Source organism: Bos indicus x Bos taurus, chromosome 3 (assembly GCF_003369695.1).
Source record: "Bos indicus x Bos taurus breed Angus x Brahman F1 hybrid chromosome 3, Bos_hybrid_MaternalHap_v2.0, whole genome shotgun sequence".
NCBI classification, from domain to species: domain Eukaryota; kingdom Metazoa; phylum Chordata; class Mammalia; order Artiodactyla; family Bovidae; genus Bos; species Bos indicus x Bos taurus.
The window spans coordinates 27,632,976-27,645,210 of NC_040078.1; the positions used below are offsets into that span (position 1 = coordinate 27,632,976).

Sequence of the window (12,235 nt, forward strand, 5' to 3'; positions counted from 1 at the left end):
TCTCCAGGCAAAAGAAACACATTACCAGACAGGAACTTACATCTACAAAATTATATAAAGAGCTCTGGAAATGATCAAATGAGTTTTGGTCATGCTGTGTGGTTTGCAGGATCTTAGTTTTCCAATCAGGGATCAAACCGATGCCCCCTGCAGTAGAAACACAGAGTTCTAACCCCCTGGACCACCAGGGAATTCCCTGGAAACAGTAAAATGAGTACCCCTCTGTAGTATCAAGGAACAGATTTGGCTGCTCTCGCCTTCTGCGAAGGACCACATTCTGCCTATGGAATGTGGTTCTTTCTCAATAAACCTGCTTTCACTTTAACAAAAAAAGGAAAGAAAAAAAGGGACAGACTTTGATACAGGCGACAACGTGGATGAATCTCAAAAGAATAACTGTGATTGAAAGAAGGTAAACGAAAAAGAGAACATAGTATATGATTATACTTTACAAAATCCTAAAGATGCAAAACAATCTCTAGTTATGAAAGTAGACTAAAGCTTCTCCGTGGGAGGAGAAGGGACAATGAGAGGAGATGGGTTACAAAGTTTACGATGGATATGTTCACCATCTCGATTGTGCTGGTGATTTCAGGGTTGTACATGTATGCCTAAACTCATGTACACTCTAAATGCATGCCATTTATTAAATATAAACATTATATATCTCAATGAAGCTAAAAGGGGGGTAAATACAAAATAAAATTACAGTGAGATACCACAAGACACCAGTTACAATGGCTTAAAATATATGTTCTTTAAAGTTACAATAACAAACACTAGGGAAGTTGTGGAACAACTACAGTGTTGCTGGTGAAAATGCAGATGGTACAACTACCTTGTAAAACAGTTGGCAGTTTCTAATACAGTTTAACAAACACTCACCATACATGCCAACAATCTCACCTCCAGTTGTTTGCCCAGGAGAACTGCATACTTATGCCCTCATAAATACCTGTCTGTACACAGTTATACCAGATTGTTAGCTATATTCTTAATATCTAACTGGAAAAACTCAAAGTCTTATGAATGGATAAATTGTATTACATGCACACCACTCACTACCGCATAGTACAAAAGAGGAAGGAACAACTGATACACCCAACAACTGGATGAATCTCAAAAGCTTTATGCTAAGAAAAAGATGCCAGGCTCAAAAGTTTACATACTATGATTCCATTTTTATGTCATCTGGAAAAGGCAAAACTACAAGAACAGAAATCAGATTCTGGCTGCCCGAGGCTAGGTGTGGATAAAGGGATTGGCTACTAAGGGGTACAGGGCATTTTTAGGGGATGGAAATGCTATGTACTTTGTGATGGTTACATGAATGTAACATTTGTCAAATTCATAGAACTGAACACCTCTGAAGGGGGAATTTTATGCTATAAAAACTATACTTAAATGAACTGATTGAAAAAAAAAAAAAAGCATCCAAAACCTGAATGCAAACCTCTTGAGTTTTTTCAGGGATGTTTAAAATCGTGCCATACTCAAGATCTACTACTTTTAAACATTTCACTCAATATGATACATGTTTAGAAGTCTCTTTTGAGGTTTTTTACTTTATAGCAAAAGCCAAATACTGCAGGAAATGGCTGAAAGAGTACACAGAAGCTAATAGAACGACAAACTAAAATGCATTCCCATATTGGCAAATTCCTTTGATGGTCACTTGAGAAACATTGCTGAAGATGTGAAGAAACAACTATTAAAACAATTTATGTGGTTGGAAGTTTGTTACTTAGTTGGATGAAAGAACAGCAGCTATTTCCAACATGTTTCAGCCATGGTACTTTACAAATTCTATTTCAATAATGAAATACATGAAAAGCTTCTCTTTTTAAGAGGGCATTAAAGGTAAAATGTAGGGGAGAAGATACACTCACCACCAAAATGATCTTTAATAAAAAAATGACTTGTGGAAAAATTGTGGCAGTGTAACCACTAAGAAAATGGCTGCTATAACTCAAATAAATATAGAGTCTGGGGCCAAAGATTCTATCACAAACAAAATTGATTCACTAAATAATTCCTATGCAAGACTTTTCTGTATAGAAGTTGGAACAGAAGGGCACAAGATAGAGCCAAGTAATTAGTTTTGGAAATAGGAGTCCATTAAACTATAGTTGAATCTTTGCAATATAGGAAACTGGAAGAGAGCGTATAGTCTGCTGCCCCACAATGAGATATGCTCGCTATCACATGGCAAAACAGTCAAAGAATTATTTGACTTTAAGGTTGGTGTTCCAACCTTGTTTTTCTTTGATGACAAAGAGCTGTCAATAGCATGCTGTGTGCTGTGTGCTTAGTCACTCAGTCATGTCCAATTCTTTGCAACCCCATTGACTGTAGCCCACCAGGCTCCTTTGTCTATGGGGATTCTCCAGGCAAGAATACTAGAGTGGGTTGCCATTTCCTCCTCCAGGGGATTTTTCTGACTCAGGAATTGAACCCGTGTCTCCTGTGTCTCCTTCATTGCAGGCAGATTCTTTACTGGCTGAGCCATCAGAGAAGCCCCAAATCTCTTGTATTTGAACACAGAACACTTAGAAATAGGAATTTCCAAACTGTTAAAGTATTTTCAAATAAAAAGATTCAGGGCTTTGAACCCATTTGTTAAAAAAGAATAATTCACATTAGAAAGAAATTTGCTAATCAAATTTCAACAAAACTTTGGCATATTTAGGGCTTCCCTGATAGCTCAGTTGGTAAAGAATCCAGCTGCAATGCAGGAGACCTCGGTTCCTGGGTCGGGAAGCTCCCCTGGAGAAGGAATAGGCTACCCACTCCAGCATTCTTGGCTTCCCTGGTGGCTAGCTGGTAAAGAATCTGCCTGCAATTCAGGAGACCTGGGTTTGATCCCTGGGTTGAGAAGGTCCCCTGGAGAAGGGAATGGCTATCCACTCTAATATTCTGGCCTGGAGAATTCCATGAATGGGGTCACAAAGAGTCGGACACGACTGAGCAACTTTCACTTCCACTCTGGCATATTTGATAGGTAAGGTAGAAAAATGAGAATCATAATTTAGTTAGCACAACCAATAATGAACTTCAATTTGGGTCTTTGAATTTTTATATTATTTGGGTCTTTGAATTTTGTATCTTTTTCTGCCATATTAGCCATAAAAACCAGATTCTAAAGAAGTTGAACTTCAAATCAGATCAAGTCATGTTATCACAAAGGATTAACCAATAACTATAGTAAAATAAAGCTTATTGCTCTTAAAACTATATGTTACCAATAATATGCTGCTAGAGGTTTTTATATGCTAATGAGTAAAATTATCACTCTTAAAATGTCTTTTTTGCATATGCTTATAGTTACAAAATATGCTACAATAGTACATGTATAAAGTTTGTTAATAATGAACATACATACCCTGGATATGTATGCTGAAAATTTTTACTGATGGGGTGCAAAATTTAAGAAAATAGATTGGAAATAGCTGTCTAGTGAAATTAACAAATAATTATAAAGCCTTTGTAGTTTCACAGTGTCTGGCACAATGTTAGATACACAGTACGTTTTTAAAAATTACTGTGACTCTCTACCTCTGGATGCAAAATATAGTAATTTATATATGATCCTTGTGTGTATATACATTTCTCTCTCAAAATATACATTTCATTTGGCGAATAATTCTTCTGTATGAGTATCTTTGTGTAGAAAACCACGACCATAGAAGCAATAATGCATAGTGGTTGCAGTTTCTGAATATGGACTGCTGCTGCTGCTGCTGCTGCTGCTAAGTCGCTTCAGTCGTGTCCGACTCTGTGCGACCCCAGAGACTGCAGCCCACCAGGCTCCCCCGTCCCTGGGATTCTCCAGGCAAGAACACTGAAGTGGGTTGCTATTTCCTTCTCCAATGCAGGAAAGTGAAAAGTGAAAGTGAAGTTGCTCAGTCGTGTCCGACTCTTAGCGACCCCATGGACTGCGGCCCACCAGGCTCCTCCGTCCAAGGGATTTTCCAGGCAAGAGTACTGGAGTGGGGTGCCATTGCCTTCTTCTGAATATGGACTACCTGAGTCTAAATCTTGGCCTTACAATTTATTAACTATGTGACCTTGAATACACTAGTTCTCTGTGTCCTAGTTTCCTTGCATGCAACAGGGCCTACCTCATGGCTTTGTGGTGAAGATAAATGAGTTAATACCGTAAAGTCCCTTGACCTATGTTGGATACATGAAAAGTGATCACTCTAGGTTAGTTGCCATATGTATATATACACACACAGATACACACAATCTGAATGAGTATACGGGATATGTGTATATTTCATGTAACTTCATTTATATTTCTTGTTCTCAATATGTATTTGTATACATATTTATATTGAATAATAGTAATAATATTAACAATATTAACACTTATTTAACATGACAGTAAATTAAATATTATATATTTGGAAGGACTGATGCTAAAGCTGCAGCTCCAATACTTTGGCCACCTGATGATAAGAGCCAACTCACTGGAAAGACCCTGATGCCAGGAAAGATTGAGGGCAGGAGGAGAAGGGGCAACAGAGGATGAGATGGTTGGATGGCATCACCAACTCAATGGACATGAGTTTGAGCAAGCTCTGAGAGATGGTGAAGGACCAACTCCTCTGAGGGGAAGCCTGGCGTACTGCAGTCCATGGGATTGCAAAGAGCTGGACACGAATGAGCAACTGAACAACAATCCAATGAGCAAACCATGTGTATATATATATATTTATAAGTTAAAGACTAAATAAACTCAGCATTAGTTTAAGTGCTTTACACACATTATCTCACTCATCTTTGGAAAAAATACATAACATGACATAATTTTGTTATTCCCATTTTACAGATAGAAAACTGAGGTCCAGAAAGGTTACATAACTTCCTTAAATTCACATAGCTGGCATATGATAGAGCCAGGAAGTATTTTTTTTTTTTTAATCACTGCTTACCATCTCCCCACTGATTTAATAATATTATTTAGTATTAGGGGTAATAATTCACAATATCTTTATTTGCCTGGTGCTTAGTATTTTATAAAATAGCTTTACACACAGTGAGTTTCATAACCAGTCTGTGAAGTGAGTTGGACAGGATTGTTATCCTCACTATTATAGGAAAGAAAACTGGTACAACTGAAACCATAGGTGTCTTTTGGAGGAAGTGTTTCTGTGTTACAAACATCCTGGGTGCCTCTGTACCCAGGGAGTCAAGTCACTGTCACCTTGTCTCAGACAAGGGTGCTGGTCCTCCCTGGAAGCATCACAGACTAGTGAGAGCCCCAGGCATAGAAACCAAGAATCATGGCAACACAATATGTAGTCTCTAAGGGAGATATGAAAAGAGTGCTTATAGAGCACAGAACGTGGGACCGTCTGTGCCAGGGGGGTCTTAGAAAAGATGAAGGTGGTGGTAGGAGAGGGGTGGGGGGCTTTCCTGGAAGAAAGAATGCGTGTATGCAAGTGTGAATTCATGTTTATGACCATGACGGTATGTCTAGGCATGGTTGTGTATGAATCTGAGTGTGTACCTGTTTATATGGGCTTACTCACATGTGAATTTATGCACACACCGACTGTAAGTGTGGAAGAAGAAAGCCTGAACACGAAAGAAAGTGTGCTTGGATCCACACACGCTACAACAGAATCTGCCTGCTTTGATTGCCCCATCTCTCCTCCTGCCCCCCAACACTGGGGTATCCAGAGATACCAGTTGTTTCTCACTCTAACATGAGTTGCCTCATGGGCCATGGTGATTAGACCCACCAGGTTTTCCATCTATCCGTCTGAATGTGTAGGAGTCTGATAAGAGCCCACTTGTGTGAGTGGTGGGGGGTGAAGAGTACCAGTATCTGTAGGTGTATAACTGTTTCTACACTTATGATTATGTGTGAAAGTTTAGTGTTGGCTGTTCCTAGCCAGACTGGAGAAACTTCCCTTCTCCTTTCATCTTCACTGTCTTGGGAATTTATACACTCACCTGTTTCCATTGCCACCCAAATGTGGCCAATTCCTGCCTTCACTTAAATGTCCTAGGGTATATAACTTTAATTCTGTACTGGGGCTGGGCAGAAGTAAGGCTGGAAATGGCTGGTGCCCATTTTCTGTGGAGGCACTCTGTGCTCCCCTCCAACCCCCCGACCCCACTCCACCCCATTCTGGTCTAGGAATCTCCCAGAGGATGAAAAATGTTTGCAAACGCAAACAGGAATGGTGACAGCCATGAGGAACTCAGAGGATCACACCCAGGAATGGGATGATCAACCCCCCTCTCTTGACGATAGATCCCATTTTTAAGGCAAAATTGATCACAGAGGGAAAGTGAGGACTCCTGTCTCCACAAATGCTGCCTCAGGGATTGGAGAGATGAGAGGTAAGCCTGCAATACTCTATTTCTTTTAAACTTACACAATCAAAAGAGCTGAAATGACTCCAGATAATATGTAATTGATGGTGAATAACAGTATCTCTACAAAGTGACCAAATAGTTGAAGTAGACTTTCTCTTTTGTCATAAAGTATATAAATTCAGGGCTGTGGGGTCATGTGAGGCAAAAGTATTATGTGCTGGAATACACTGATGATTTGTGAGTGTTTACATCTTGGCCCAGTGCACTGCCACACAGCTAAATATTCACATGTTAAAATAAGCTATGATGAACTGCAATAATCAACACATGTAACATGCCATATTTTAAGCTGAATGAATGAGTGGGTGAAGAGAAAAACAAACATATTTAGAAAAGTAGAATCATCTCACATAGTGATCCCCGAAATAACAATACCTGGATTCTGTTCTCAGTTTCACCAATGACTTAATCTATTGAAAGGTTTTCTTTTTCCTTTTTTTAAAATCATACAGGAAAATTAGTCCAGTGACACAATATCTCTCAAAAACATGAATATGCTTAATCAAACCTTGTTGAAGTGTCTTTTAAAATGTAAATGATCACTAATAAATGTTAGTTGTTGCAAACCTGTTTATTGTAGCACCACATATAATACATATTTCCATGTTCAGGACACAAACATTATCCTAAATTGTAAGGGAGGATGCTAGTTTCATAATATGCCAGGAGAATTTTTCCATAGTCAATATGTTGCCTATTTGCACTTAGCTACATTGCATCAATAATCTGAAAAAGAGAAATAGCCTGGTTATGGCTAGAGATTCTGATTAGAGGCTAAGATTTCTATCATGGACTGCTTTCAACTGTTATATTTTATGGCACAGATTCAGTGGGAATCTGATCTGCTAAAATATTTGGGCTGTGAAAACTCCCACACTGTGACAGATGTCAAGTCCAATTAAGTGACTCATGTCCAGGTTTCTGTCCAATAGGATTTCCCATTAAATATCAATTTAGGGAAAAAAATTCCATCCCCCTTCTTAAGCCTTTATCTCTTCCACCATCTCCAGGCTGAATCAATTGGTACCAAGAGAGCCAAGAAGCCACACACGCATCTCTGTCTCTTTGCTCTGGCTCTCCCACCCTCTCGCCTCTTTCTCGGCTTCCCTGTCACTGTTACTCCGGGAGACGTTCACTTTTCACCAACCTTTCTCCAAGCATCTCCAAGCCACTGACTCTATATATTTTGCTACAAGGTAAAGAAAGGAGGGGGTGGGGGGTGGGCGATGTAACCAAGCCTTGAAAGACTTTGAAGCTGGAAATAGGTGTCTGTTTATACAACATACAAGTAAAGGAGCGAAGAGGAAGAGGCAAGCTTAGCCCCGAGTTACAGTATTGTGTTCCTGGGAACTGGGGAGACATCAGCTGAACAAAGCCTTATCTCAAAAAAAAAAAAAAAAAAAAAAAAATCACTTCTGAGCAAGATCGCATCTCTGCTTTGCACTCCCCAGTTTCTGCTCAGCCGTATTAATGAAGGAAAAGAGTCCTCCTCACAGGAGCGGAATCTTATCTTAACCATCTTTCTTATTGATTCTTCCGCTATTAGAAAGTGGAGGAATCAGTCCTTTGATGTGATTGTGTTTATCTCTGCATCTCTTTTGTTATTTATAGAGACCCAGAAGAGGAAAAGAGGCAAGAGACTTTTCAACACATCGTTAAAAAAAAACAAAAACAAAAACAACAACGAATTTCCCGAAATGTTTGAGAACAATTAAAAGGAAAAGGCGTTTTTTTGATCTATCAACTAAGTGAACAATCATTCATACCGTTCCTCGCTGTGGACACCAGCGAGATGACAGCTGCTTTTTCATTTTTGAATGTAATAAATATTTGCTGCTTTTAATATATTTCGGAATTTCTCCCCGCTATTCCCTGGGATTTTAACTCTAAAAGATTGGAGAAAAGATTATCGAAAGGGCTTTTACAAGGTAAGCCTCCTTTAAATGCTTTTTTCCCAGCTTGGAACTAAGTTAGATTATGCATATCGTATTTATAGAGTATTTCATGAATGCCTGAAAAAAACAAAATGCATATACGACATGCTGTATATGAATATTTTTAAAAGACACCTGGAGAAGAATTTAACATGATTTGAGGGCAACCCAGGAACTTTTCATCCGATCTACAACTATGTTGTGGTTTATTGTAATTTTCCATAACTCGCCTACTTATTTATACCCTCTCAAGGCGAAGGTGTAGCTGCAAGCTGTTCTACTTATAAACGTGTACGTGAAAAGTCCGAAGAGTCACATGTAAAACACTTGGAGCATTTGTTTTTATTTTACCTTAGAGGACTTGTTTTCCTCGTAGGGAAATGAAAGCCGCCTTAGAGCCAAATTCGCACCTAACTAAGCAAAGTGCGATGCTGGAAGGAGATCGCTGGAAGCAGATAGCACAGCCCCAGCTTTTGTCTAGGCGCAAACCCGCACGTTGCAGACGCGACCTATTCCCCGGCTAGCACCCCTCCTGCCCAGCCGCACACGCGGGGCCCGGGGCTGGCAGCCTGGTCCGCCCTCCCGGCGCCCGCGATCGGTGCGCAGAGCCCCAGCAGGTGCCTTCCCTGCCTGCCGGACCCTTTCTCGAAGCCCGAATTTCCTTGAAGCCCCAAGGCTGGGAGCGACCCTATCCCAGTAGGCGCGCAATCGGGGCCGGTCCTCCAGGCGCCCAGGAGGAGCCGGGCACAGCGGCCTTTCTACGAGTACATCCTTAGAGGAATCAGAGGCCAGACTACCTCGGCCTCGGGGACCGCTGCGGGCTCCCGACTCTCCGCCTCGGAGCACCGAACTCTGCGGGTTGGGGTTGCAGCTCCGGCCGGGGCAGAAGGCGTGGCGCCCGCCTCCCGCCCCCGGTCCATGCCTTTCCTCCTTTCTCTCCTCCTGCAGCCACCCGGCCGCCGACCTTTTCCTGGGAGGTGGTCGGCAGACTGCGGGCGCATTGTCTGATCCCACGTCGCCGCGTCCCTAGGTCCCCGAAGTGTGTAGCTGTCTGTGTGACAGATGGTGCTTCGGGAGCCTGCGAGGGCATAAGAGTCCATTTGCTATTGAAAGGAGCCTTCACGTTGGTTCCGTCATCTCTTGATTATTAGGAAGAAGAGCGAGGGGTACGGGGAAGCCTTCCCACTCCGGGCCGTCTGTGCTCAGGGCTGAGTTCCTCTGAAACCCCGGACGCCCCTTGCCCCAGGCCCGCTCGAGGCCCGCGGGCGCCCGGCTCTCCCGCGGCTTCGCCCCAGGCCCTCTGGGCGGGAAGTGCTCTCCGTGTCTCCCTGTCCCCTAGCAAAACCCAGGTGGATTCGTCGTTCGGATTCATTCGTTTGTCAGGGTCGGAGAAGAAGTGAGGCAGGCGGAATGGCCGAGTTGTATTTAGTCGAAGGAAGCACAAAACCCGGTGGCGGCCTCGCAGGCCGGCGGCGGTTCCCCGGAGCAGGCCCGCAGGCCAGTCTCAGCCTCCCGGAGGCCGCGGTGTCAGGTCCGGGATGCGGCCTGGGCCAAGGCGAGGCTTCTCCGGCTCCTGCGCCAGGCGGAGGCTCGGGTCTTGGCCCTCGGGTCTGCCCGCCTCGGCGCGCTCTCTCCCCGTGGGACCCGCTCGGAGGAGCGAGCCAGACCGCCGTGGGAAGTTAGCCCGGGCCGCGCGGAGGCCCGGCGGGTTAGGCCCCCTCCCGCTCTAGCTCCTATCCAAAGAAGGACCCCCCACCCCCACTTCCTTTTACTGATCGCTTTTCTGACTCCCCTCAGCCTCCAAAATGATGCTGAGTCCGGACCAAGCCGCCGACTCGGACCACCCCAGCTCGGCGCACTCGGATCCGGAGTCGCTGGGCGGCGCAGACGCCAAGGTGCTGGGCAGCGTGTCGGACCTGGAGCCGGTGGAGGAGGCCGACGGCAAGGGCGGCAGCCGGGCCACGCTCTACCCGCACCCGCCGCAGCTGAGCCGCGAAGAGAAGCGCCGCCGCCGGCGCGCCACCGCCAAGTACCGCTCGGCCCACGCCACCCGCGAGCGCATCCGCGTGGAGGCCTTCAACTTGGCCTTTGCCGAGCTCCGCAAACTGCTGCCCACGCTGCCCCCGGACAAGAAGCTGTCCAAGATCGAGATCCTGCGCCTGGCCATCTGCTACATCTCCTATCTCAACCACGTCCTGGACGTCTAGGGCCGGGGTCGCGGCTAGGGGCCGCCTGGCCGGGAGTGGGTGAAACGCGGCCTACTGGGGCGGCCGCCGCGGGGATGGCGGTGGAGGCGGCGGCCCAGGGACGGCGGCCACCAGGCCTTGGACCCGGGAGGAGGCTCGCACTGTGTTCTCTCCTGTCCGCCGGGCGACTCTGTAAGGTTTCCGACTCCAGAAGGGTGGGGTTGTCTGGGGAGTCCTGGGGCCTGCAAGGAGTGTTTTTCAGGCAAGGCGAACCTCCTGGAGGTACCCGGACAAGTGACCTCCAGGCCTCCCCTCCACGTGTTAGGATCCCTTTAGGGATTGTTGCTTTAGCTCACTGGAGACTTTGAGTTCTCCTGCATTCATCTCCCACAGATCTTCATGTTTTGAAAGGATGAGGGGCAGAAGCTCAGAGTCTGGGCTTTTATCTTTAGACTATCTGGCTATTTTTTCTAACTGACAAATCACCAAACATTCGGAGGGGAGGGGAGGGAATCGCCTCCAGGGCAAAGATTTAAGGCTCAGAAAGGTGGAACACAGAAAACTTTCTGTTCCGTTGTGAAAAGGAAGGTTATATTAGAATCTAAATGAAACAGACAAGCCTGGGCTATTTGGTAAGGCTAAAAAGACACATTGAGAACAGACACTGTGGAGAGATTTGAGTTTGGTGAGATTTTTAACCCCAAGGTCTGATGCTACTGGAGACAGGAGAATCCATATTTAAATGGAAAATTTAATATCTGATTGCTTTTTCAGGCGAAGTGCCCCTTTATATATCCAAAAACATCTATTTGTGACCTTAAACATGTGGACCCATAGGTGCAGTTAGAAAAAGACAACCTATTTTTATTTATGTTAGAAGGAGTAGAGTATTTTTTTCAGACATTTATTTTTCAGAGTGGTGATAATTTTACTTTGGATACTCTGTGCCAATTTATTTATAGTCAAGTGTTTACACTTTCTCCTTGTGGAATAATTATGTCTAACTTTTTAAGGTGTTTGTTGAGATTATACTGTGGTCTTTCTTTTTGCTCTAATTATATTGCACTTGTATAACAAATTTCCCACACCTCCCTGTTTCTAAACATATTTTATATATTAAGATGTTTGTTGGTTCTTTTATTGTGAGATCAGCAACTCTAGCACTTCACTATTATAGTTTTTTAAAAAGTAAGCATTGTTATCCTTATCCGTAGTTATGTCTGAAAAGTACATTGCGAACCGTTTAAAAGGAGAGTAGCTTCTTTGTGTGTGTGTGCGCGTGTGATGTTTGTGTGTGGGATGGTTTTAGGAAATTAAGTTATTTTCCTAAAAAAAAAAAAAAAAGAATTCAGAACTACTTTCCTCTGTGGCAACCAAAAAGAAAAGTCTATAACCTGATAATGTTTCATGTTCTCAGCTGTGAAACTCTTAAAACAAGGAGTGTATTTTAGAGATAAGGGAAAAAAAAAAAAAAAAGAACCACATCTGCTATCCAAAGAATTTAGTCTTTTCAGGGTTTTTTTGTGTCTCTGTTGCTTTATATAATGCAATATTTTGTAGTGAAAATAGATATAATCTGGTTTCTATCTGACGAGTTTTTCATATCTCATGAATGGTGCGCTGTTTTGCATATAAATAAAGGTATCAAATAAAGTTATCTCCTTTATTCTAAACATACTGTCTAAAAATAATGAACATACTTGCTGAGCATAAAATATCTTA

The 12,235-nt window shown here is 43.4% G+C and overlaps 1 protein-coding gene across 1 annotated transcript; it reads left to right on the forward strand.

The window, feature by feature from the left end:
• Positions 1 to 6,957: 6,957 nt before the first annotated feature.
• Positions 6,958 to 11,989, forward strand: NHLH2 (nescient helix-loop-helix 2). Its single transcript, XM_027535903.1, has 3 exons — positions 6,958 to 7,589; positions 8,005 to 8,321; positions 10,125 to 11,989. The coding sequence occupies exon 3, from the start codon at positions 10,133 to 10,135 to the stop codon at positions 10,532 to 10,534; it is 402 nt and encodes a 133-aa protein (XP_027391704.1). The 5' UTR covers positions 6,958 to 7,589; positions 8,005 to 8,321; positions 10,125 to 10,132; the 3' UTR covers positions 10,535 to 11,989.
• Positions 11,990 to 12,235: the final 246 nt, after the last annotated feature.